Source organism: Condylura cristata, unplaced genomic scaffold, assembly GCF_000260355.1.
Source record: "Condylura cristata isolate star-nosed mole 26May11 unplaced genomic scaffold, ConCri1.0 scaffold00008, whole genome shotgun sequence".
In the NCBI taxonomy this organism is placed as follows: Eukaryota; Metazoa; Chordata; class Mammalia; order Eulipotyphla; family Talpidae; genus Condylura; species Condylura cristata.
Window position 1 is genome coordinate 7,926,164 of NW_004567109.1, and position 25,532 is coordinate 7,951,695.

Consider the following 25,532-nt stretch of genomic DNA (forward strand, 5'->3'; position numbering starts at 1 on the left):
GGCGGCCTGCTGCTATGGCTGGTGTCATTAAAGCTGTCCCACTCCTGTGGCCTGGCTCCCGCTCTGGGCAGCTTCTCCCTCGTGGGCCACACTGGCCAGGCCCAATGGTTTAAAATGCTGGACACAAATGAGGTAAAAATGCCATCTCAATTCTGACTTTCATGGGGGTTACTGCTCTTTCCTCCAAAATTAAAAGATTTATTGCAAGGATGTTATAAAAAGGGGAAATTTTAAAATTAGCCCACAATACCATAAATCAGCTTGTCCCATAACCCTGACTTTTCCCTTCAGTCTCTGTCCAGATGCATACTTTTCATAGAACCATAAACACAGCACTGGGGCCCACCGAGCTCGGCCCTTCCACGTGGCACAGACCCGCCTGCACCTTTTCAAGGGGCCGTGGCCGCCACTGTGCTTAAAGGCTGGGCAGCGTTTCCCTGGAGAACATCCCGACTCAGTTGGTTTGCATTCTGCTGAAGAAAACAAGGGCCACGCAGTCGGAGACCACGCCGCTGGTCTCGCCAGTCTGCGCCCTCTGCCCGCAGGTGAGGCAGAGGCGCTGAACCTTGGTCCTCCACGGGGCCCCGGCACCACCACGGTGGCAGAAAGGGGCTTGCATTCCAGTCACCGCGAAGGACCGCAGAGCCCGAGGGCCCAGATCTCAGCCTGGTGCTCCGAGGGGACAGGCCGAGCGACCAGAGGGCCACTCCAGAACCACCGCACCCCGCCTCCCCAGCAGGTGCCTCAGGGCTCGCATGCCCAGCCAGCGGCAAGGGGACCGGGGGGCACCCGGTCCGTGCCCCCTCCCACCGTTACATGGTTTATGGCTTTGCGCCGTGCATGAAATGTTCATTAAAGAGGGACCTCGGCCCTCCCTGGTGGTGCAGCGGGTTAAAGCCCAGCACTAAGAAGCTTACGCCACTTCCGCACGAGTTCGATTCCCGCCTGCCCCGGAGGTGACCACATGGCCCGGCAGACCGCTCCTGACCCGCCCGCTGCTCCCCTCAGCAGTGTACTTCGTCGATCTGCCTGTTCTGCTCCCCACTCTGTCTCTGGTGAAGCCTCTCACCCTCCGCATCTCTGGCCTGTACCCCAGTTCTGTATGAATAAATAAATCTTTAAAAAAAAAAAGAGACCTCAACACATTCTTGAAAATGTATTCTTACCTACTGTACTTTGATCATAATGACATGAAACAGGAAAAAAATAATTTTTATGTGGTTTACATTTATGAGTTTTTACATAAAGGCTTTTGTGGGTATTTTAAGAATGTGCTAAAATGTTGTCTGAAACCACATAAAGCCGTCTGAGGAGCCGCTGCCAGACCGAGCGCGCACACATGGAAGCACTCCGACTGGCCTTTGTATATTTAATGAGTCAAATTGTATTAATATTGTTTAAATGCGAACACGCTATTTCAGTAAGGCGGCTCTCCCACCGCCAGCTCCACGCTCCGGCTGGCACGTCAGCGTGGCTGCAGGATCAAACGCTCAGGCAGCAACGCGGGACTAAGCCCGCCCTGCCCTGCGCTCTGGTTTCCCAGCCCCAGGCTCTCCAGGGAGGAGGGAGCCCGGTACCAGTCACGGCTCAGCGGACCTGGGCTCCAGAGAAGGCCCAGAGCACCTCCAGTGGGGCCCCTGGCCAGGCGGGCATCCTGGAGCCCCACAGAAGAAAGCAGAGGCTTTCCTTAGCCTGGAATCAACAACCCCGAGAACAGGTGTGTGCCGGCTGGCAGCGACCAGTGTCCATGCGGCGGCACGGAGCAGACAGGCTCTGGAAGCTCCAGAACGGCAGGAAGGTGGACAGACCACCAGGAGCCCAGGGATGACCAGCGCAAAGGCCTGTGCTGGTGCTCACCGAGGGCCACCAGGCCCAAGGCCACATGGCTTCTAAGATGTTCCCAGCAACGCCAAACTGTCCGGGACAAACAGACAGCAGAGAATTCAGACAGCAAGGACTTACGATTCTGTAAGTCCTGCCACTTGACAACAGCGTGTCGGTACAACAGGAAGACAGATTTCACAGACTCCCAAAGAGCAGGGGAGCAGAGCACACCTCTGCACTGGGTGAGCCGCAGGCTGGGCCCTCGGCTGGGCTGGCAATCGTCTGCCAACTGTCAACTGCAGTTGAGCATCTGGTCGAGTTTATTTGTTCTCATCAGACCCCAAAGTTGGGTCAAGTCTCGGTGCCATCACTGCTACAGCCTGAGTCCAATCCCCGGCCAGGGCACAGCAGCCCTCTCCTGTCTCGCCGCTGCTCCCCTCAGCAGTGTAATATTAATCCATCTGCCTGTTCTGCTCCTCACTCTGTCTCTGGTGAGCCTGTCACCCCCCACACGCTGGCCAAGCCCCATCTCTTCTACACATAAGTCTTTAAAAAAGAAAAAAGCCTGGCATGTCAGTGACTCTCTTCTTCAGAGTTGTGTGCAGAGACCACTCTGCACTTGTATTGTGCCATAGCCATGGACAACAGTCTAAAGCCGCAACTCTCCAACCACAGGACTTCCAGGGGAAGGAGGAAAGAGAAAATAAACAATTCACACTCAAAAACGACACACTGCACAAAAGGAAGCATCTTGCTCCTGAGGCCCTGCGGCCTGCCTGCAGCCCAGGCAGCCCCGGGAGCTGGAATGGAAACGCTGTTTTGGGAGTTAGGGCGTGAAGAGGAATTACCCAATTCCCGCCAACTCTGGGCTGCGAACACGACAGGGAAGACAGGACTGAAAGGATTTGAAGTTGGCCTTCATCCCTCCCCCTCAGTTGCCCCTGGGAGCCCCGCTGGGCTTGGGGCTCTTGCACAGAGGCCCCACAGGTAATGAGGTAACTTTCATGAGCTCCACAGAACTGTGGCCAGGCCGCCTCCAGGGCCAAACTTTCCAGGGCCGGGCCGGGAGGCCTGAGTGGCCTTGGATCTCTGGCCGCAGAAATCCCTACTGGTGAGCCCAACGGCTGTCTGAGGCCCGACAAGGGCGATGCACGGGCTGTTGCCAGCTCAGCCCCGAGACCCAGGGCAGGAGGCGGCCTGCTGCTATGGCTGGTGTCATTAAAGCCAAGCAGTGTTTATCTGGCCCTAACGTGGTGTCAGGATGGCCTTCCCAGTCCTCAGACAGGAGCCGGTCGGAGGCTCCAACGTGCCAGGACTCGAGGGCCGTCGCCAGGTCTGCCCACTGCTCGTGCTGCCCACTGACAGAGCCTGCCACCGTCCCGCCAGGGAGCTCTGTTCTGAATGACACCGAGTTCTCCCTTGACCACTTTCTGGGGCCACAGCAAACAAGAATAGACACCTCCTCACATCGCCCTTCTCAAGACCTGACTGTGGTGCACACCAAGCCAGACGTCTCTTTCCTGCCCTGCTGTCGGTCTCCCCACAGGACATGGGCTCAAGTGTGCACAGGGCACTCACCCGCAGGGCCAGGGTGCTCCTCAGCCAGATCTCGGCAGGGCCAGCAACGGCCACCTCTGGGCAGGGGCTACTTCTCCCTGAGGACACAGATGAATTCGCACCTGGCCGCCAGGACTCACACACTGACATCTGTTGAGCCAGCGGAGGTCACAAACGAAATCGTTTTCCTGATGTGTTGTCATCAAATTGCCGCCTAAACCTTAACTCTGAAAACGGAGCCTCACAGGCCCGGAGCACCACTCCAGCCTGCTGTGCGCTTCGCAGGCCTGGCCACGCTGCCGCCACGCAGCTCGGGCCTCTGCTCCGGCCGCCTGAGAGCAGGGCAGGACCCCCACGTGCACAGAGCTGAGTGCAAACCGGGTGGAGCAGCCCTCCAAACCACGACATTCCAAGACACTCTGGAAAGAGCGCCGCAGGCTGGAGTGGGGGGGCCTGTCCACCTGCAGTCGGGGGACAGAACTGAGCCAGGAGCGGCCATGGCCTCGACTGGACCGGTGGGCGGATGAAGGGCGGGGGTGCGTGCGAGGTGGTGGGCCTAAGCCAGGTCAGCGTTCAGACTGAAAAACCTGTAAACATCAATGCAATTAAAACAAGCAGAATGTACATTCCAGTGGTAAGCTAGAACACAGGCCCCCGAATGGCCCAAAGCCGGGATTCCACGGGGCCCCCTCCCACCTTCCCGTCAGCTTCGTCAGTTCTGTTTCAGAGACCCATCAAGTAGTAGCCGCAGGAACACGTGGTGATAAGGACAGTCTCTACTGCAGCCAACAAGTGGTCACAGCGACAGCAAGGCTGTCGTCCAGGCCCACGTTCAGCAGACGCCCCACACGGGACGAGACGCAGGTGGAGTAAAAGCGGAGGCAGACCCCCACTCCGGGCTGACGCTGTGCCTCCAGCCAAGAAACGCGGGCCCGGGCACATCGCCTCCAGGCCCCCCACCGCCCCATTCAGCAGTGGTTCGCTCTTCTGATCCCCTGTAACACCCTTGAAGCAGAAAAAGCTGCCCACAGTGGACCAGTTCAATTCCACTCCAAGGAAGAAACCAGTCTCCAGCTTGAAGTGGCACCAAGACCAGCTCCTCCCTTCTGTGCAGACACATTCCTCGGTCACCGGTCAGTTATCGGCTCCCGACTAGCCAGCGCTGGGAAGCCAAGGGCACAGGCCCCTGTCCAACACGAGGAGGGGGTGCTGCCCAGGGCCCCAGCTTCTGGGGCTCCCGGACTGCCACAGCCTAACTGGAGCAGCCTCCCTCGGGGTCAGGCTCCTGTGTGGGGCCATCTGGGGCCATCTGGAGGCCAAGGCGGCCGTGGTGGCACAGAGCAGGCGCCTTCCCACCCTCCTGCGAAGCTCGGGTGCGCCCGCCCCCACAGGAGGTGCTGCCCTGGGTGGCCATGTCTGCGCCCGGACCCGACCACCTCATTTGAGCCGAGACTGGCCGTTTCGCCACGGTTTAGAACACACCCGAGTCCGCCTGCAGACACGGAACAGGTTTCTGCGGAAATTCCTCCCCGCACACGCAGGTGCAACGATCCCCTGAGCAAACACACCAGAGGACTCAGGCACCTGAGGCTTCACTGCCAGCCGCGCTTCGAGGCACATCTGGACGGCGGCTGCTGCCTCCTGCAGCCTCTTTACAAGGCTCTTATTTATTTTTTTTGCTTGAAGAAAAATAATGAGGCCTCTGGAAACAATGGCGCCACCAAGCTGGCCCTGGGACTGGCCACACGGCCGGCACCCAGCAGCCCCAGGCTGCCTTCCGCGTCGTCGACTGTGTGTGAACACCGCTGGCCTGCTCCACCCCCGAGGGGAATGGTGAAGGGCGACGCCTTCGGGACCTGCAGAGCCACAAATTCAAGAGCTGCCACTGCCGAGACTCCACTCTTGTGTCAGCGGCTTTGAACACATTGTTCGAGAAAATCAAAGCTGGGAGGCAGCGCCCTTAGCCACACAGCTGAGGAGGGCAAGGGTGGGCTGGGTGCTGGCAGGGCTGAGTCCTGGGTCTGGGTTTGGGGACATCAGGCCCACGTGGGCCTCACCAGAGTCCACGGTGCGGCCACAGGGTGGAGGAGAAAGGAAGGAATGCAGGGGTCACTCCGTGGCCAGGCACCCAGGCCCTCTTCTGCCGGAGTCCCAGGAAGAGGGTGCATGCACCGTCTCCCAGGCAGCGGCGCCACCGGCCAACATCCCGAACCGTCCACAGCGCAGCTCCCGGACATGAAGGGTGTGCTCGGAGCCCGTGAGGCAGTTCGGCCAGGAGCACAGCGTGTCCAGGGCACGGGGGGAAGCCGAGCCCGCACTCAGAAGGGCTTCACCCCAACACGTGGCCAGCATAACCCAAAGCGAGACTCGAGCCGCGTGGTTAGAGGAAGCCGGGCGCTCTGGAGGTGTCGAGGTCCCTGACGCTGGCTCGGCAGCCGGTCTCCAAAGCGCCGGGCCTCCCGCACTCCTGGCTTCGGCAGGGCGCCAACTCTTGTGCTGCGGCCTTGGGCGCCGGACACCAGACCCGCGGTGTCCTCTGGGGTGGCGGCGCCAGACACCGGCCCGGACCGCTCTTCAGGGACTCTCGAAACTGGCGGGTACACCCCTGCTGAGCAGGGGTCTCAGGGAGTTGGGCTGCGTCAACCGTGAACCGCCCACGGCACTCTCGCACCAGGGCAGGCTGCAGCGAGCTGGGCCGGGCGGTCTCAGCGGCCTCCGCAAGCAGCTGCAGACACAGCGACGTGTGCGCGGACCCAGGCACTAACAGGCGCCGACGAGCTGCAGCCATGTTTACCTGGGGCCCCTGGGGCACAGGATAGGCAGCAGGCAGCCTGTCTCAGCCTTCATGACGAGGCGCGGCCCTATGCCGCTGGGCTTGTGGCCGTCCAGCTAGCTGAAGGGACAGTAGGCGAGGGCCACATGCCCTGGGCCAGGTCTCATCCAGCTCCTGAGCATCTCTAACAATCTTCCCGTTACCCAGTACTCAGAGGGGTGAGTCCAGAGATCAAAGGGACGTGGCCTGGGGTTTCTGGTGGTGGGAAGCTCTGGGTAACCCCAAACTGCAGACCTCCCTCAGCCTGAGCCTGGGAAGTCTGGGTTAGGGTCTCTCAACTCCCGCAGCCTCCACCCAGCCTCCAAACTGCTCATGGAGGACTTTCTCAGGAGGTGCATCAGACAGCTCCTTGTGCAGGAGCCATCCAGAACCTTCCCAAAGCACGGGCCGATCCTCGCAGCCTGTGTCCGTCCCTCCCACATACCCTCCTGGGCTTCACTCACTGACCACGCCAGCCTGGTCCTTGTCCAAGCTACGCCTGCTGCCCAGTGCGCTGCCTCAACTGCCTCTCCACCCACCCCAGCCGAGGACTGGGCTCCCTTACATCACCCGAGGGGTTACAGTGTGCTAAGACTCACAGGACTCAGCGTCAAGTCAGGGGTCCCCGTCAGGAGCTACCCCATGGAGCCAGAAGGGGTAGAGTTCCCTCTCTGCCCCAAACTCCAGGCGCAAAGGAGGCGTGAAGCACAATCACTGCAGCATTCGCGCGGTCCGTGCGCCCTAAATCGTCTAACAGGGTGGCGGGAGCCTCCCGAAATCCAAGCTCCCACATGTGTGCATGGGCCCGCTTCCCGCCGCAGTCTTAGACCTGCGGGCACAGGCCCTTCCCAGCAGCCCTCCCGACGCCAGCCCGCGCGCCTCCTGCCCCGGCGCCTGGTCTCGGCCCGCACGGCTCGGCGCCAGCTCCGTGAGTGCTGAGCCGCCGTTCCCTGCCGTGTGCACCTCCTCAGCCACGTGCGCAGTGAGCCTCCCGAGGGTGGGGGGGTCTCAGCAACCCTGCCGAATACGCGGATGCACCTTCTCTTCCGTCACCCGGGTGGGAGCGACTTCACTCCACCTCGAGACAGATTTGCTCTAGGTTTCGGCATGGGCTGACACGCTGATGTCAGCGCCCAAACCTCGCCCCAGCCCCCCAAACCCACCAGAAGCACACAGAAGTGGCCCCCCCATGGATGACCAAGGAGACCAGACTGCCAGCGGCACTGGCAGCTGACAGTTCCGAGTGGACATGGCAAGGTGGGCAAGCGTCGAGAGGGCAGGCTCATGGTGGTACCCCCTCGCTCGCTCTCTGGCTTCCCTCCTCGGATCTCCCATCTCCCTGACCTGCCCAGGACCCACAGGTGCGTGCACCCCACGCTCATGCTCCTCAGAGCGTCTGCAGTAACACGTACCATGCGCGGGCAGTGAAACCTGGAGGAAAGCAAGGCCGCAGGTGGCGGCCACGGAGGCCCATAGTGGGAGGCAGAAAGCCAGGGCGCCTCCATTTTCCTCACACAAGTCCAGGCCTCCTATGGGCCCAACTATCCGATCCACAGTCCAGCCTGGAGCAGCCTCCTTGGGGCCAGAGACTGCGCTGGCGGGGTCTCGCCTGCTGTCTGGGTGCCCCACCCACCTACAGTTTCCCCTCTCTGTGCTGCTGCTCCCACCCCACCAGCTCTCCCACTGCCTCGTCGTCACCACCTGGGCTGAAACACTTAACACTCCCCCAGACTCCAGCTACCGTCCATGGTAAGGGGAGACCCCTGCGCCCAGGTCTGGGAAGGCGGCGGGAACACAGAGGTTCCAGGACCCAGGAAACAAGGCAACACCTTTTTTTCATGCACAAACATGGCCGCCTCATCCCCCCCCAAGCTCATGTTGCTCAAACGTCTCTGGCAGATGGAGAGTGGAGTGAAGGAGCAGGGCCAGCCACACCTGACACGGCCCCGGGGGGAGGCAGAGGGGGTGGGCAGGGCCAGGTGCCCCTGTCCCTGCAGGGACGCCACCTCATTCACTCTGTAAACTTTTTCCAGACAAAAAGGGCTGATTAGAAAAGCTAATTAAAGCGTTTGAAGATTATCTCAGACCCGAAGCAAGGAAGAACACAGAACGCTTTCCCACCCTGCTCCTCGCCCCCAGACTCTGGCCTTCATTAAGCTTTGATTTCCATCCACTGCACACCCACTAAAATTAACTTATAAGGCCAATAAATTACAACCGCATGTTTGAAGGTATTATCTGCCGCAGCCCGGGGCGAGCAGCGCAGAGCGCGGCCAGGGCGTCGGCACAGCTGGGAGCAATCACCCCCTAGAGCCGCGCCAGCGAGCGCGCCTGGCGCGGGGCCCGGGGCCCTCAGTGGCGTGCGAGACCCAGGGCAAGGCCAGAGCGGAGCGGCCTCGCTTCTCTGCGGACCTCGGGAGTCGAGGCGCTGGCCTTGGGACTCAAGGCAGCCAACCGGAGCCCCCGCCTCAAGGAGGATGTTTCTCTGCAGCTGCCAGAACCCATTCCACGCCCAAGGAGCCCCAGAAGGTCTCCCGGAGAAAGGGAGGTGGAGGCGTGAGGTTTTGTGACTGACTGGCTGTCCTCAACTAGGGCCTACAAAAAAGCAGCGGCTCGGCCGACAAAGGCTGCAAAGTGGCCTGCGAGCCAGCCCCAGAGCTGGCCCTGTCTGCTGCCAAACCCCACGCCCAGGGAAGCAGAAACCAACTCGGGGCCGGGCTAAGTGGCGTGCTGGCAGCCAGGCTGGGAAGGCCCGAGAAGGGAAGTGGGAAAGTGAAGATGCAGCTGACCCCACCCAGCCCCACCCCGCCACCCAAACAGGCCAGCCCCCCTAAACATGCTCTGCAAACTCGTTATTTTAACCTAAAAAGCAGGGTTGTCTGGATTGTGCCAGCAACAGCGGCTTGGCAGTCCATTCTTTTGGGGGAGCGGTGCATCCAAGATCTCCTGCCACTAATGATGCAAAAAAGGTCACCAAAAATGGGAGAGGAGGGCCCTCCCTGGTGGCACAATGGGTTAAAGCGCAGGACTGCGAAGCACCTGGTTCAGCTTGAGTTCGATCCCCGGCCAGGGAGCTGACCCCCATGGCCTGGCAGGCTATGTCTCCCCACTGCTCCCCTCAGCAGTGGACTTCGTCAGTCTGCCTGTTCTGCTCCCCACTCTATCTCTGGTGAATCCTCTCAACTGTACCTCTGGCTTACACCCCAGCTCTCTGGGGTGAATTTTAAAAGAAGTGGGCGGAGGGGTGGGAACAGGGAGCTGAGCGGGGACTCCTCTCCCCAGGCGATGCCCACTGCCGACCGCAGAGATGGAGAATGTGGGGTGGTGGGCCTGTCGGCCCCAGCTCCCGTGCTCTCACCAAACCAAATCCATGTGCTGATGATTATTCTAATTCCCTGCAAGTCAAAGCCTCTGCAGACCAGGGATCAAAGCCCAAAGCCAGGGGTAGAATCCCAAGCTTCCCTCAGGATGCCGAGGGAGATGTTATCTCTTGTGGCAGAGAGAAGCCTCCAGGGACATGGTGTTCTCCAACTCTGGAAAGGCCTGGTGGCTCTGGGGGCCTGGTTTGGATCAGGTTTCCACTGGAAGCCACCCAGCATCCGCTGCAGCCTGCTGGGCTGGTGCTTCCCCCTGCTTCTTTGGAAGGAGAACATCGAGGGGGAGGGACAAGGGTAACCAGGGAGGGGCGCCAGGAAGCGGCTCTCACCGTGCAAGGGCACCGGGCACCGTGGTGCTGGAAGGAGCAGGCCTGCCTGCTTGCTGGGCGGCAGCTTCAGCCTCAGCCGTCACTGGGGCTGGCAGGAAAAGAGCACCCACCCCGGTGTCACTGTTTTGTTTCTGGCCAACTCTCCAGCACCGGAGTGCAACAGTCTTTCCAGTACAGAGTCAGGGTCCTTCCTGCTGGTGGTTGGGATCCAGAAAATCCCTGAACACCCCTCACAGAGTTCTCCCACCAAGAGGGCTCTGAGCCCGACAGCTGCAGCCCGGCCCCTCTGCGGGGGTGAAGAGCCAAGGGGCCTTAGCACAAGCCAAACCCAGTCCGAGCTGTGCTTGCTCGGGACCCAACTTCAGAAACATCAGAGTTGCCAGGAATGAAAGACAGGGCTGGCAGGGGGTGGGGCGGGGTGCAGGCCTGGAAAGGCCTGCTCAGACGGTGGTGTCTTCAGCTACCACCTTTCCTTTCTGGCTTCTCCAGGAGGTGCATCTGTGAGAGGCCCCAGCGTGAGGAAGAAAAGCGGACCACCCCTGTGAGGTCTCCGGGACTCCCTCCAGGGGGGCGAGTCGGGGGTCTGGGGTGAACAGAAGGCATGGAAGCTGCCCTGGCAGCCCACACAGCAGCCGGTCCCTAGAAAACCCAGGTGTCGGACAGGCAAGGCGGAGCCGGCCGACGCCCACCGTCCACCGGCAGCTCCTGGGGTCTGCTGGAGTGGAGCACTGTACACAAGTTTTTAAATAAAGAAAAAGGAGATTTGGTTCCACACATTCCCAAACAGAGATGGGTTGGCTCATCGTGTGTGGTCCAGCTGGACAAACGGTCCTCCTGGGTCTCAGGACAGAGGGCGCCTCAGCCCAATGACTACACTGGGCAGGCCACCCTGGGGTGGCCGTGGCCACACGGAATGCGGTGCACTGCCCACAGCAGGGCCACAGGCTCCCGCCCTCACCCACACTGAGGCAGCACGAGGCTGCGGGAGCCTCGCTGCCGGCACCTAGGTTTGGGAGGTTCAGTTCAGCCCCACACTTGGGCGTGGGCAGCAGTGCCATCCTGGCTTCCTCAGAAGGGGCCTGGCACCCACAAAAAGTGGCCGGCGAGCAGAAGTGCTGCCCAGCAAGGGTGTCTCGGGAGACTGCAGCGTCAGGCTGAGGGGACGCACCTCAGCACTGGCTGTTCCAGCCGCTAACCCCTGGAGGCGCCCCGCACGGGGCTCCTCACAGCAGGGCAGAGGTCTGGGGCGGACCCACACATTAGACGCTGGAAGCAAACGTGGGCCGATCCCAACTCCAGCCCCTGCGTCCAGCAGCGTGCCCTGCTCCCCACCCACAAGAGGAGCCCCGGGCCCCGACATCTCATAAGGGAGAACGAGAACGTGAAGCGCTGACCTGTGAGGACACACTGGCCACAGGCCCCTTGGGAGGGTGATAAGCAGGGCGTGGGGGGACAGGCGCCACCCCCCCCACTTAGGTACTGTGTGGTTTCTGTCACGTCTCACAGCCACAAGAGCCGCTTCCCCACCCCCACCCCAAACGGCTTCCAAGAGAATATGTCCCCCTGAAGTCCCTTAATTTAACGTGTCCCCACTGCCCACAGAGCGGAGGCCTGGGATTCGGACAACGGCTTCAGATGTTCAAAGATTTTCTCTACTTTCAGTTTCTTGCAAACTACAGATGAAGGCTAAACCCCACCCACCTCAAATGCTTTCAAAGGGTGTTTTTTCTTTCTTTTTTTTTTTTTGATACCTTCAAAGAGTGATAATATAAAAAAAAAGAAAAAGAAAAAAGCAACAGGGCTAGAGAGGCTCACCGGCTGGCCCCTTACAGAAGAGCGTGCCGCCCCTCCCAGGTGACTGCATTTGTGCTTAGAGAGAACTGCGTATTTTATAGCTTTGCTGTATTTCAGGAACCAGACTTTAATGTAAGATGAGATTCTGTTGATTAAAATAAACCCTGAGCGGACGGCCCCGGAGCCCTCTCCTGCCAGGCTGGGAGGGGGCGGCAGGGTGGGAAGGAGCGTGAAGGAGAGAGGGGCTCGCGGCGGGCAGCGCAGAGCCCAGCTCCAGGCGGTCCCCATCCCCACAGACCCCACGTCAGCAGGACGTGAGCTCCAAGAGGGGCTCCCCCTACCCCCAGCAGGGGCGCCCACGACCCACCCAGGCTGATGGGGGGGCGGCACCCTGAGGTCAGCTGAGAACCGAGTCACAAGCACAAGGGAGGCGGGGAGGGAGGCGGCCTGGTTCAGCCTCCTGCCTCGGACAGACACAGAGTTTCTGAGCTTGAACTTTCCCACCTGAAAAGTGGGGACTAAAACAGCCATCATACAGGAGGGCCAGAGGACAGGCCGGCAGGGCGGCGGGCAAGCCACCCCGCCCTGGCCCACCAGGCCATGGGTCCAGAAGAGCCGGAGACAGCGAGGCTGGTCTGCTCTCATTCAGGGTTACTGAGCGGCTCCCCGGGGCGTAGAGGGCGGGGGGGGGGGCACTCACAGGTCTCGGTACTGGTCAAAGGCGTTGTTGGCTTCCACCTCCAGCTTCCTCAGCCGAGCAGACGGCATGGCCCCATCTTCCAAGGGAGGGTCATACTTGTTACTCCACGGTGATCTGGGGGCAGGAGGAGAGAACATGAGCCATCCCGGGAGACAGGGCCCGTGGGCTGAGCCGCAGTCCAGCTCGTGGCGACCTGAGAGGAAACCCACGCGCACAGCAGCCCTCTTCCCAGGTCCCGCAGACAGCCCCGCGGTCTGCAGAGCAAGGGCTCGGGAGCGGGCGGCCGCCCCGCCAGCCACGCACCCCGGCAAGGGTCTGCTGTCCCCAGCCCCCCTCCCCTCGTGTCAAACGAGGCTGCCATGTGCCACCGCAAGGCTGCTGTGAGCAGCGGAAAGGGAGAAGCACAGGGGTGAGGCCGCAGCCTGGCACACGTCGGTGTCCAAACACGCTGCTCCTTGCCCGCAGGCGGCTCTGGGCAGACTTCTCCTAAAGACCTCACTGCGAAGGACTGCGAAGAGAGGCGCCTGCATGGAAGCCAGCAGGAGACTCGGCCGCGGAGACCGCACGCGAGACGATGGAGCCAGCAGTGTCCAGGCACAGGGGCCCCCAGGTCCGGGGCGCGCACCGTGGCGGCGTGGCACGAGGACCAGCCTGGCTTTCCCCAAAGGCTTGCTGGTTTCTTAAACTGTCTTGCCACATCAGGAAAACATTTAACCACGGGGAGCTCTAGAAAGGGGTTATGGAGGCAATAAGTACTCATTAATTCCGCAGGTGGAGTTCAGAGAGCTGCAGGCTCAGGGGATGAAAAAGAATTTAAAAGGTTAAAGGAACTGAAAAGGAGCAGAAAATACGGAGCAGGGAGGAAGCCCTCGGTCACTCACACCCCTGCACAAACACCTCCTGTGCCCTGGCAGACACCCACGCCCCCACTGACAACCCCCACATCCCAAGGCCTCAGAGAACCTTTGTTTTGGGGCTGACGTTAAGGGAAAAGGCTAATTCCAGCTCCCCACCCCCAGTTTTTATTAATTCTGAGCTCAAGCATCTGTCTTCCTGGTAACTGATTCAGGGCACCGATGTCAACAAACCAAGGCAAGTGAGCTGGGTGACCTCACCTCGAGACCCCTTGGCCAGAGGCCCCACCTTTCCCTAAAGGACCCCAGGCAGCAGAAAGCCTGACAGGACGACCTCAAAGCAAGGGGACTCTGGAGACGCTTCTTTCCAGCCGCCCCTCCGCCACCCCGGGCACACAGCTGGCAGACTTCCAACGGTGTAAAACACCCTCTGCCTGTGACCGCAGCGCTCTGGCCATGCCCTGCCAGGGCCCCGCCCCTCTGCCTGGTGCCGGGGCTCACGCCGGCCTGGGTTCCTTCGCACCTGCTCCCAGAGGCCTCCCTCGTCTGACCACGGGACAGCCCATCCACTCTGTCCTTGTAGCAGGTCTTGCTCACCCCTGAAGCAGCACTGCTGGCGGGGCCCCTCACAGATGGAAGCTCGCGGCCCGCACTGGCCCACGGCAGCCCCAGCACTGTGGCTGCAGAGCGCTGGGGCAACAGAGGCTGCACTTTTAACTTCACTTCGCCTAAACCAACTTAAAATTTAAATAGTCAACGGTGGCACCTAAGCCCTTCTGGCTAGTTCTGCATTATCTGCTCAGCACTAACGTGGTGCCTGGCTCTCAACCACACGCTCATGAAGACGTCACTAGACCGATTCGTCTTCCACAGCCCACGAAGCAGCAGCAGCCTCCCCCGCCTCCCTGGGGAGGGCGCCGCGCCCCCTGCCCCACGCCCCAGAACCCACCCGCTGTTGTGTGCGGGAGGCGGCCTGGGATGGCTGCTGGTGTCCTCCGCACCGACAGACAGGGCAATGCTCAGCGTGTTCCGCCCAGGGACACAGGGTTAAAGAAGGCCCACTGGGCTCCCGCCCGGTCAGAGACACAGACAGGCTGGCACCGCCATTTACAGAAGCCAGGCCCAGACCCCCGCGGGCTGCCCGCCTCAGCACGCCCAGCACAGTGAACGGCCACCGCCTTCCTGGGGCCCGGAGGACCCACCCCAACTGGCTTTCATTTAAGGGGGACTGATCAGACTCTAGAGCCCATCTCTTGGCAGACTGGGGGCCTGAACTTCCAAGAAGCCTGCGCCTCGCACTGCTCCTGGCTCACAGACGGCGGCATTCAAGCCGTTAGTTAGTCCCGGAGCCGGGGTAATTGTAGCTGGGGGGAAAATCATAACATTACCCAGAATATCCTTAGTGGAAGGGGCACTCAGAACACATTTAAGAGCTTAAATGGAGGCCATTTGAAAAAAGACAGATGGACAGGAACGCTTAGATTTCAAAAGTCAGGCCTTTCATTTCCCTCGGAGAACGCTTTTTGTTTCAGCTAACAGGTTTCAAACAGTGCTGCTGGCAACAGCCACACCATAAGGATCTTATTTAAGTGAACGATCAAACAGTTAGGATGGAAATGTGTGGAAAAAATCAAAAGGCCTTGAAGTTTTATATCGAGAAAGGAAAAAAGGAAAGGAATGCCCTTTGGCATGACACCCCGGGCTCCGCTTTGGCTGAGATGACCCCTTGGGAGCTCTGGCAGGACCGGTGGGGGACCCCGAGAGCCTGTCAGTACCAAGTCCTGGGCATGGATATGGCCATGTTCCCAACTTTCCACAGACTACTGGGAACAGCTGCCTTCCACAACAAGCCGGGGTTTCCAGGTGGAAAAAGACCCATCACGAGTATGTTAATTAAGCAACGCTCAGCTCAAGGAAACCTCTTCCAGAAGCCGCTTCAGATAAAACCCCAAGCCTAGAGAAGGTTGTGCTTCGGAGATGGGTCCCCCATTTGCCAGACCACCTAGCACCACTCTCACAGAGCCTGGACCTGGACCTACACCTGGCCTGGGCCCGGCTCACGCCGAGCCCTTCCGCCTGCCCTGGGGGCTGCCCAGCGGGGGCTCTCATGTGGACGCCCAGACCACCTCCTGGAACTCCAATACCCACATACGAGTGCCCTCTCTCCCTCAAGCCAATGAGAATCTCAAAAAACTTTCAGCCCGCTGAATGGGTGTCTCAGCTTAGGCTGATTCCAAAGCTGCAACCCCCAGCAGCTTCTCTGTGGGATAAACACGCTCACACCAGCAGTGCCAGCCCCACCTGCTGCTTCATCCACACCCTGACCACCTGCGGCCTCCACCTACCTCCCACCGAGTCTCACTTCTCCTCTGAGTCAGGTCAAAATTCGGCCTCTATCCACTTCCATGTGAAGTGAAACACAAACAGCAGTCTTAAAAGATGAGTACTGAGCATATCTCTCCATATACACCAAGTTCTGAGCTGCTCAGTAACTCGCATCCCACACCAACAGCCCCTGCTAAGTCCTGGTCCCCGCGCCCTGCCACACCTGTGACCTCATCTCCCAGCTCGCCCTGACCTCACGGCCTCCTCCCACCTGGCTTCCTGCCGAGCTCCAGCCTGGCCACCCAGGGCCTCCACACCCCGTGCTTCCCTTCTCATCTCTAAGTCTCATTTCACAAGCTGCCACGGAAGGGCCCTGCCTGCCACCTGCTGAGTCCCCTGTGCCTGGTGTGTGCATGCCCACTTTACCCACAAACTACACAGTTCACGCGTGTGCCGACTCCCTGCCCCTCTGGCTCACGGCAAGAACAGCCTGGCGCACATGGCGCATACTTAAGAGAATGAGGCACTCAGCACCGATAGTGTTATTTAGCGTTGAAATTCCCATTTTACACAAGAACTGAAAACCAGTGAACTAAAAGCCCCAGCACTGCAGTGGGCGGTTCTGGTTTGGAGTCCATGTTAGCTGGTCCCAGGTAATTTTTCCTACTTTGCCACTCAGGCTCACAGCACGTTCCAGAAGAGAGCCCTGGGTTGAAAACTCAAGCCTTAGCCCTGGTTCCGTGTAGGTTTAGCCTCTGAATAACCCGACAGCAGACTGCCATTCTCTGGGCACTGACAATGGCAATCCATCACAGACAGACTAGACTGGTGTAGGCGCACCCCTATTTTTAAGTAGGAAAGCCGGCTGAAGACTTAAAAACCGAACCCAGCTGCAGCCTCCCTCTGGAAGTCCTCCTCGACCAACCTCAGTCTCTTCCATGCTGCCGTCAAGCCCCAAGCTTCAAGGCCTGGCCCTGGCTGTGTGAATCACAGCAACCAGAAATGGGTCGCTGGGTGCGTCTCCTGCTCACCCAGGGCAGGGACGATGTCAACCCAGCTGCTCACGGCCCTCAGCCTGGTGATGGGACGAGCGAGAAGAGCGGGGTTTTAGACAGCGCTGCGCTCGCGTGTCCTCAAGGCCCTCCCTGCCTTCCAGATCCCATTATGTGCACATCTCACCACACCCCTGCAGGACTTAGTACAACTTGTAGTGAAACAGCTCAGGGTTTTTGAGGCATTCCACAAGCAGCCACTGGTTGACAGGAAGGGAGGGGCAGGTGGGCCAGCAGACGGCTGGTGGGGTGTCAGTCTGTCCCCCGGTCAGATCCTCGTGCCACCAAGGCCGGAGGTAAGGGTGGTGCCTGGCCCAGTGCTCCCGGCATGCCCGCCGTGTCCTGGAGGCAGAGCTCACCTATAGGAGTCCCCATCTCTGTTGTAGTCACACAAAAGGTAATCCTTTCCCACCACCTTGTCCCTGGCGATTTTCAGGGGCTGGTCAACAGAAGACAGGAGATCTTCGCACAGACTGGGCACCTGGCAGGAAAAACGGAAAAGGCAAGCACAGAGTTAAAACAGCACATGCAATGCAGGCCGGCTCCCCACAACCGCCACCCGCCACGCTGGCACATCCGCCTGGCCTCGGTGCCTGCCAGAGCCGCGGGCCTGTGCTCTGCCCTCGTACATCTAACAGCGACTGTGTCCCTCCACAAAGAAACCTCTCTCGAGTTACCCTGGAGTGTGGCCCCCCTGCAGCCTGGCCTCCAAAACTGGGCGGCTTCAAGACCTGGTCACCAGGGTGGTCTAGAGCATTTAAGTGTGCCCACGCTCAGGACAGGTCTCTGGTGCGCCAAGCACAAGCTAGGTCCTGAGAGGAAGGTGAACATTTTAAACACACAGGAGCCCAGAGAATTCTGAAAGGAGGAAGCCATCTGTGCCGAGAACTCCCACCAGCACGCACGCTGGGTGGAGTTTCCACTACTCTGCAGGCCCCTGGCCAAGCAGGACCAGCCGCTCTCACAGTCAGCTTCACCTGCGGCGAAGGCCACTCCACCCCGGCACCCCGCAGAGCATCCTCCTGTGGGCTGGCCCTGCGGGCACACCTGGAGCTGCCTTGCGGGAAGGAGAGCCCGGCAGTCTGAGGTGGAGGGCTGATCAGGGCAGATGACGTGGAACCTGACACCGACCTGCCAGTCACCACGCCACCTCCCAACGCAAACTTCAATATCCACCGCGATATTCCAGGAAGGGACGGCGTTAGATTCTGAAGTGAATTCCTCCGTAGTGAGTCACGGCCACACTTGTGTCTGGTGTGCTCACTTCCTCATTTCGCTGGCCTGGGTTAAGGGGTTCTCGCCCATCTTGTTCCCAGGCAAGCAGCTGCCAGGGCCCCAGACAGGCTTCCAAATGGGAAAGCCGCGCCACTGGCAGAGACACCCAGAGCAGCGGCTCAGCACAGGGCTGGCGTGACAGCAGGGCTGGGTCCCTCCGGAAGCCCTCGCCACAACAGCAGGGGCCGTGGCCTTGGTGGGCCTCCACCGCCGCTGACCCCTGGGGGCCCGGGACTCGGCGGCAAGGTGCTGTGCTCACGTGGGGCCGCTACCCGCCCTGCAGCTCGCAGCGGCTCTGGCTTCTGCCACACGGTGGGCTTTCTCCCCCAGACACACCAGGTGGTAACCCCGCCCCCACCGCTCCCAGGTCTGCCCTGGGCCCTGGGCCCACAGCGCACTGGCGGCGTGGCGCTCACAGCATCCTCAGGTGCGGTCAGGTAGTCTCCTATTGTACAAATCAGAGAACCATGGTCCAGCGTCAGTAAGTTGCCCACAGCCCACAGAAGCAGGAGAGGCAGAAACCTCCCCTCTTCATGCCAACTCTGGTTTGACAGCCAGCCGCAGGAAGGACCCCGCTGGCGGGGGAAAGGCACATTCTGGCGGCAAATAACCCCTTCCCGGCTTCAACCCCGCTCAGAATGACAACCCTGGCCGAGGCAGGGAAGATTCTGACCATTCCACCAGTGACATGCCAACGTCTCTGTGTGCACCCAGCACGTCTCCCCCAAGGGTCACTGTTTATGCTGCTTGGCGGCTGCCCTGGTCTGCAGGCCTTTGCCAAGAACCCCATTCTAATGAACTGGAGGCCCTGGCACTATCAGTCCAATTTATCCTGGATTAGCAGGTTAAGATCAGCGGGTTCTCTTTGAGAATCTTTCAGAGAGCGAGGCATTGGCTTTGAGGAGTGAGGCTTCCTGACTCAACTACTAAATGGCCTGATGGTCTCGAGTCAGTTATTTTACTTCACTCAGATTTGGTAGATAATTCAGACCAACCCGCTGGGACTTGGGGTTCGCATGAGGCAATGCACTCAGTGTTCAGCCCAGCGCCCAGCAGAGGGGATGTCAGCCTGCTAGCCACGCCACACTGCCACACCTCTCTCCTCCTGGGTATCAGTGCCACCTGCTGTCTGGCGGGCTCAGGTGCAACATCCCTGACTTCATCTCACTGCAGTGTGACTCGGAGAAGCCAGTCCTCTGAATGACGCAGATCTCCACCCCACCCAGCCATGCAACAGAGGGAACTGTCCCCTTTGGGAGCCGAGTGCTGGACTGCACAGGCATTTGTGTGGGGGGTGGGGGTGTGTGCAAACAGCCTCTGGGCAGCATGCAGCCCTCGGGCATCAGCGGGGGTCCTTGCAGATCTGTGCCTGAACTTTTCAAAGTCCATGTAGGCACTGACTGGTGTCCTACTCAAGAAACCATGGCCAGCCCAGAGAAGCGAGCAGCATTCATGAATGGCATGTGATCTGCCCCACTGGGAAGCGCCAGGGTGTGAGGAGACTGACTGGCTCTTCAGCCTAGCAAGTGTAACTTTTGCCTACTGGATAAACTCTCACGTTGGGCCCTATTATTGTATTTCACAGTTCTCTAGTTTTCTTGCTCCAAGGCAAAATGCTCTGGAAGAACAACCTGGCTTTTGTTGAGAATGAGGGGGGCAGCTGTGCTGGCCATGGCCTGGCCCCACCTGCCCAGCCCACCCTCCCACTCCTGCCTGAGCCCTCTCAGCCACCCCACTTGTCCTGCTCACTGTCCCTGAGTGTGCATATTCACACATGCACTTACACTTAAAAAAAAAAAAAAAACCCTCTATGGAGGACTGTTGGAAAATACAGGACTGGCCAGTGAAATTTTAACTGTGATGACTATTTTGGCACAAGTGCCTCAAGGTCACATGAGGCACACATCTCTTCACTCAACCTGGCAAATCCCTACTGCTCTCGTAAACCCCATCACCCTGCAGGGCCCAGCCCAGATTCCAGCTTCTTCATCAAGAGCCAAAGTCTCTGGACACCTGCAGAAGCAATGACGTCAACTGAACCCCCAACACCGTGGGGACGGTAGTTCCAATACTGTCACCACTCAATTTTGCTCCTTTACCACTCACACTCTGTACCTCTGAAGCATACAGGGGACTCCAGACCTAGCCCAGTGCCAAACACCGTTTTGGGTGCTCATGTATGTTTGTGGGCCTCTGCGGAAGTGGGTGTTAATAAGCCTTGTGAGCTGAGGTCATATATTAGACCCAAGGTAGAAGTAGTGTGGCCCTGCAAATCTAGCCCACTAGTAACGCTCTCCCTAGGCTACCCCACCCTACTCCCAAGCCCTTGCACTCATGCCTGATGCTTACAGCAGAGGAAGAAATCACACTAAGTCTCCAGGATCCTGAGTCTGCACCGTGACTTAAACAAAAGGACAGGCTGAGATAAAAGCGAGGGTTCACAGAGGTGTGTGTCATCAGCTCTGCTCCCTGGGAGGGGCACGTGGGTGTGCCGACCCCCAGGGGTTGACGGCTTCTCTCCAAACCACCCATATGAACCGCATAAGTCTTTGTAAGGAATGTGCGTAAAACAATGAGGGTGTCAGACCAACCCGGGCCGCTAAGGGCTTTAAGGCCAGCCCCAAGTGTTCAGAACAGCAGATGCTGCTGCCCTGGCCAGGACGCCCGCCTGCCGCTGCTCGGGTTGGAGGCTCGGGCTCCATCCATTGTGCCACGGCCCCCAACTGCTTTGTGGACGTGTCCCCAAAAACAGGAACCACCAGGCCCTCCAACGACCCTCACCTGGCCCACCGGGAGCCACCGGACAGACAGCAGAGGGGATCACAATGAACAGGGAGGGGACAACAGGGCTGAAAGCACAGGCAAGAGGCCGTCAGGTGAAGCCCTCGCTCAGCGAGGAGAGGACGGAACCGTCAGCACCTGCGGCGCGGCCAACTCCAAACGCCGCCCGAGTGGCCTCCATGCCCCGGTGGGACGCAGTGGCCACCCCAACGGTGACACGGCCAGCAGTCACAGTCTAGGCCACCGACAGCACGGGACGCGTGGAGCCGGGTTAAACGCTCTCCGCCACGCCGGCCTCTGCCCCAAACCCAGAATGCTCGGTATCTAACCCAACAACTGATCGCAGGAAAAGATACAAATCAGAAGTTTCCGGCCACAAGTGAGGCTTGTGCTGGGGCCGCCATATGGTTCCACTTTGCCTCTTTCCCTTCTCCATTAGTTATTAATGTTGAAAAAAATTGTTCAACCAGAAAAAGAAACTTGAGATGAACCCTTAAAAAAAACACAAAAGCCAGACCAGTTCAACTCCACGGCTGATCTAATGCACGGCGCCCTGGCCTTTAAGGAGTGCACTCGGGTACCTCAGTGCTTCTTAAAAAGGCCAGGAACGCGCTCTGCCCGCTGGCACAGCGCCCGCCCCAGAGGCGGGACCCACGGCAGACCTGCATCCGCCTGCGTCCTGGTGGAGCTGCAGCCTGGCAGGGGCTTGGGGGAGGGGTGGGGGGCAGCGGGGCTGGGGCAGCCAGGTCGCTGTGACAGGCTCTTCCTTTCCTCCAAGGCCCCAAACAAGGTTCCTCCTTTCCCTAATAGAAAGGAAACAGTGTTGCCTGGAACACACGTGCCAGTGTCAGAGCTGTGAGGTGGCTGCCGAGCACCAAGCTCAAAGCCGGACGCACACTCAAGTCGCAGCCGGACGCTTCCTGGCTGAGTGAGGCCTTCCCGAACCCCAGGACACCTGCCTCAGACACCCTCACAGGCCCCGAGGCCCCGCATGCTGCCCGCAGCAGCCCCGATGAGACGGAAGCCCGCTCGCCGGCAGGCAGGCGCGCAGTCCTGGAGCGCGGCCGAGGGTGCGGAGCCAGCACGGTGGGGGTCTGTGGGGAGAAGCCGGGTGCAAGGCTGGGGTGAAGGGGGGCAATGTGTGCGAGCCCCAGCACGCTGCCTTACTTAGGACAATTTTAAAGGTTGTGTTTGTTTCTGATAGGTGATACAGTCACACAGGTGAGAAGCGAAAAGCAGCAAGAGCCCAGCGCAGGGGCACAGCAGGCTCCCTGGCTGGGGGAGGGAAGGGGGGTGTCCAGATGGGGGGGGCCAGCACGGGCAGAAACACAAGCCACTGCCCACTTTCTCTGTCCACAGGGCTCTTGGCAGGTGGTCAGAACACCCCTCACACCAGCCACTCTTGGGGCTTGCTCCCCGCCCCGGAGAAAGCCCCTTCAAGCCAGCGCCTGTAGGCCCCACTCAGGCCCAGCTTCGTCTCACTGGGGATCTTGGTCTGTGATGGGCCGTGCATCCAGGGGGGCCAAGAGGCTGCCCCGCGGGGCGTGTCGGGCCAGCCGAAGCCCCTTTAGGACGCTGGCACGACAGCAAGGTCTCCTGACCACACGGCAGGGTGGTGCACCTTTCCCACTCTGGGGACGAGGAGACGTGGGTGCAGGGCAACCGCTGCCCGGCTCCCCGGGAAGCAGCGGGAGCGGGGCGGAGGAGATCGGGGACCTAATCTGCAGCCCTGACCTGGCTCTTCACAGCAGCCACAGGCCAACAGGATGAGCAGCTGCACCCCGTGGCTCAGAGGTGAGGGGGACCCGAGCCAGCCGCACACAGCTCTCACCCCATCACCCTGGGGAACCCCCTCTGCTAAGTAAGCGATCCCCTCACTAGGTGAGAGCGGCTGAGCGCAGCGCGGGTGCTCGTCGGGCAGAGACAGGCGCACGCCGCGGCTGGACGGCAGGCACGGGGCCTGAGGCAGCGCGGCCTTCTAGCGTAAGGAAACCGTTTCTGACCAACAAAGGCTTCCAAATTCTACTCGGGAGTCAGTTTTTCACATGCGTTAACAACAAAGAGCCTTTTCTTTTTCTCTCTCCTCGAGCAGGTGCCCCAACCCACCCGAGATAAATAATAAACAAAGGCGGACTTCCTGGGCTTGGTTTCAGCCATCCTTTCTCAAGACTCAAGAGCTCTGCCTCTTGGAAGCTTGCAGCCTGGACTTAGGGGCCAGAACAGTTTCCTGCAGGGAGGCTCAGGGGGCAGAACAAAGGAGACAAACTGAAGGGGGAAATTAAGATCACTATGTACGAGTCAAGCAGGGCACACACAAGGCTCCTGTTGTCCACATGTAACCTTACGCCCCCCTGAAGGGGGTGAACCCACAGACCAAGCCTAATTAAATTAACCGTTCCCTGGCTGGGGCAGAGGAGCTGGCTGGCCCTGTCGTTAAGGCCTGGCCCCCGAGGGACAGAGCACAGCGCACAAGCACCTTCAGGAACCCAGAGGCAGAAGTCTCAGGACGGAAGTCGGCGAGAACACGACGCCAGCAGCAGCACGCGGTCACTGAGCTGGCGGAAGATGTAGGCGCCCGAGAAGTCCCAACCCCTCCCTGCCCCCATCCTGAGGACGGCCCCTTCCCACCTGGGACACTGTCTGGCAGTCCCGTGTCTCAGTGGGAAACAAGCTCCTCTCCGCATTCCCCAGTGCCCGGGGCTGGCGCGGGCGGGGGCGGCCAGTGAACCCGGGGCCAGCGCGGCAGCAGGGCGCAGGTGCGCTGGGGGGAGCCGCGCAGTGACCACGACCGCCTCGGCGACCCTGCAGCCCACCGAAGTCCCGGAACGGCCAGCGCGGCAGTGAGGGTGGAGGCGCGGCCAGCGTCCACTTTGCCTCTCCACTTCGGTGCAACGGGAAGTAAAATCTCCTCGGGCTCAAGCCGGCACGAGGGGTGAGATGCGTGCCCACGCCCGGAGGAGGGGGCGCGTGAAGGGTCCGTGCTGCAGGGGGTTGCGAGGGAGAAGGGGGTGTCCGGGCCAACATCACAGCTGAGCTGTGAGAAGGGGGTGCGCTGCGGCAGCAGCGGCCACGGGGAGGCGGGCAGGGCGCAGGCGGGATCACCGACCGCACACAGCCACGGGCGAGTTTACAGCGCACGGACCACTTCTCCATAAAGCTGGTGCTTAAAATTAAAAAGTGAATCGAGAGAGAACAGGGAACTGTAAGTGAATACAACAGCCAAAAAGAGACGAAAAGCGAACTGGGTTCTGGCAGGAGAGACGGTTACCGACTGCGTCTGGTCAGTAAACGCGACCGGCATGGGGACTGGGCCCTGCTTCCTTTCTCTTCACTTCTTTCTGCCGCCCTCCCAGCCACAACTTTCCTGCATCGAAATAAAATGGGGGGCGCACTGAAGGGGGCGCATCTGGCCTGGAAGCCAGAACTGGTCTGCACCCAGCTGGTAGGGCCAGGCAACCAGAGGGTCCTCTGGCCCCTCCTCTCTGGGATGGACCCAGGGAACAAGCTGGGGTGTACGTTCAGAGGCGAGAAGGGGGTGGGCGGCAGGAGAGGGGTGGAGGTGGGGCTAAAGACCATGGGACCAGAGGAGCCATAATGGCCATTTCACTTTTAGACCCTACAACATTTCATAGTTCAAGACTCAGTCTGTTTACTGCTCTTGACAGCCACCCCAGAATGGCTTCAAGTGCTCGTCAAGTCTGTGACATCCTCCTAGAACACAACATCTATAGAGCGCGGCACTAGAAGATCTGGGAATGACGGGCCCTGCTGGCCCAGGCGCCCACCTGGAGACCCTGACGCCCAGCCCAGCCTGGCAGAGACCCACGCTCAACACCCAGCTGCAGCAGGACAAGCTTGGACAGGACGGGCCTCCCTCCCGAATCTAATGTCCATGTTAAGAACTCAGGAAATCTTGGGTCCTCGCTGGTGGCGCAGAGGTTAAGCACAGCACTATGAAGCTGCCCACAGCCACAGTAGAACGAGTTTGATCCCCAAGCAGGGAGCCGACCCACAGAACACAGCAGACCCCTCCTGTCCTGCCCACTGCTCCCCTCAGCAGTGTCTATTAGTCGATCTGCTTGTTCTGCTCCCCGCTCTGTCTCTGGTGAGTCCTCTCACTGCCCCTACACCTGTGGCCTGTACCCCAGCTCTTGTGTGCATGCTTAAGTAAATCTGTTTAAAAAAAAAACCCTCAGGAAATCTCTTTATACACCTAAATTTCCCTCCTCCCAGGGGTGATCTCCATGACCCCTGCCCCCCCTGCTGCCCCATCCCAGTCTCGTGACCACAGGAGGCCCTTTAATGCTGGGTGTCCCCGGCGTTTGGCAGCTGGTGTGGCACCGGAGTAGAGGCAGGGACGCTGCGCCCACCCCCCGGCCCTGCGGGCACCGCTGCTCGAGAGCAGCCACATTCCCAGCCGGCCGGTTTCAAAGGCCAGGCCGGTGGACTGAGCACGCCCTGCTCCTCTCTGGTGTTCTTAATCTGTTTCCAAAACCAGATGTGCTCTGAGGGGGCAACCCAGGCACTCCGCTCCATCCAGGGCTGGAGCTGACAGGCGGGCGCGGCCCTGCTTCCTGCCCGGAGTTCCCGGGAAAGTCCTGCGACAGCCTGGCAGGGCCCCAGCTCTGGGCCAGGAGGCATGCTCCCCGCGGGAGGCTCTTGGGGCATGTCAGCAACCCCGCTCTCCGGTGTCTACTGGCCACAGGAGGTGGCACGGTTCGTGACCAGAAAATTCTGCCCGGGCTGGGTCAAGAAGGAGTCTTTGCACTGTTCAGCTCCAGCTGGCCAGACTGAGTATCTTCCTCACCTGGGGGTGCTTAGCTCTGTCACCTCCTTAGCTCGGATCCCTGAC

General features: G+C 60.0%; 1 protein-coding gene across 4 annotated transcripts in view; it reads right to left on the reverse strand.

The window, feature by feature from the left end:
- Positions 1 to 25,532, reverse strand: part of CAPZB (capping protein (actin filament) muscle Z-line, beta) — a 97,563-nt gene that overhangs the window by 14,525 nt on the left and 57,506 nt on the right. For all 4 annotated transcript variants that reach the window (XM_004678559.1, XM_004678558.1, XM_012722433.1 and 1 more), the window contains exons 3-4: positions 16,984 to 17,105; positions 12,394 to 12,507 (exon numbers count right to left, since the gene is read on the reverse strand). In XM_004678559.1, coding sequence (XP_004678616.1) covers positions 12,394 to 12,507; positions 16,984 to 17,105 — 236 coding nt within the window. The remainder of the gene's footprint in view (positions 1 to 12,393; positions 12,508 to 16,983; positions 17,106 to 25,532) is intronic.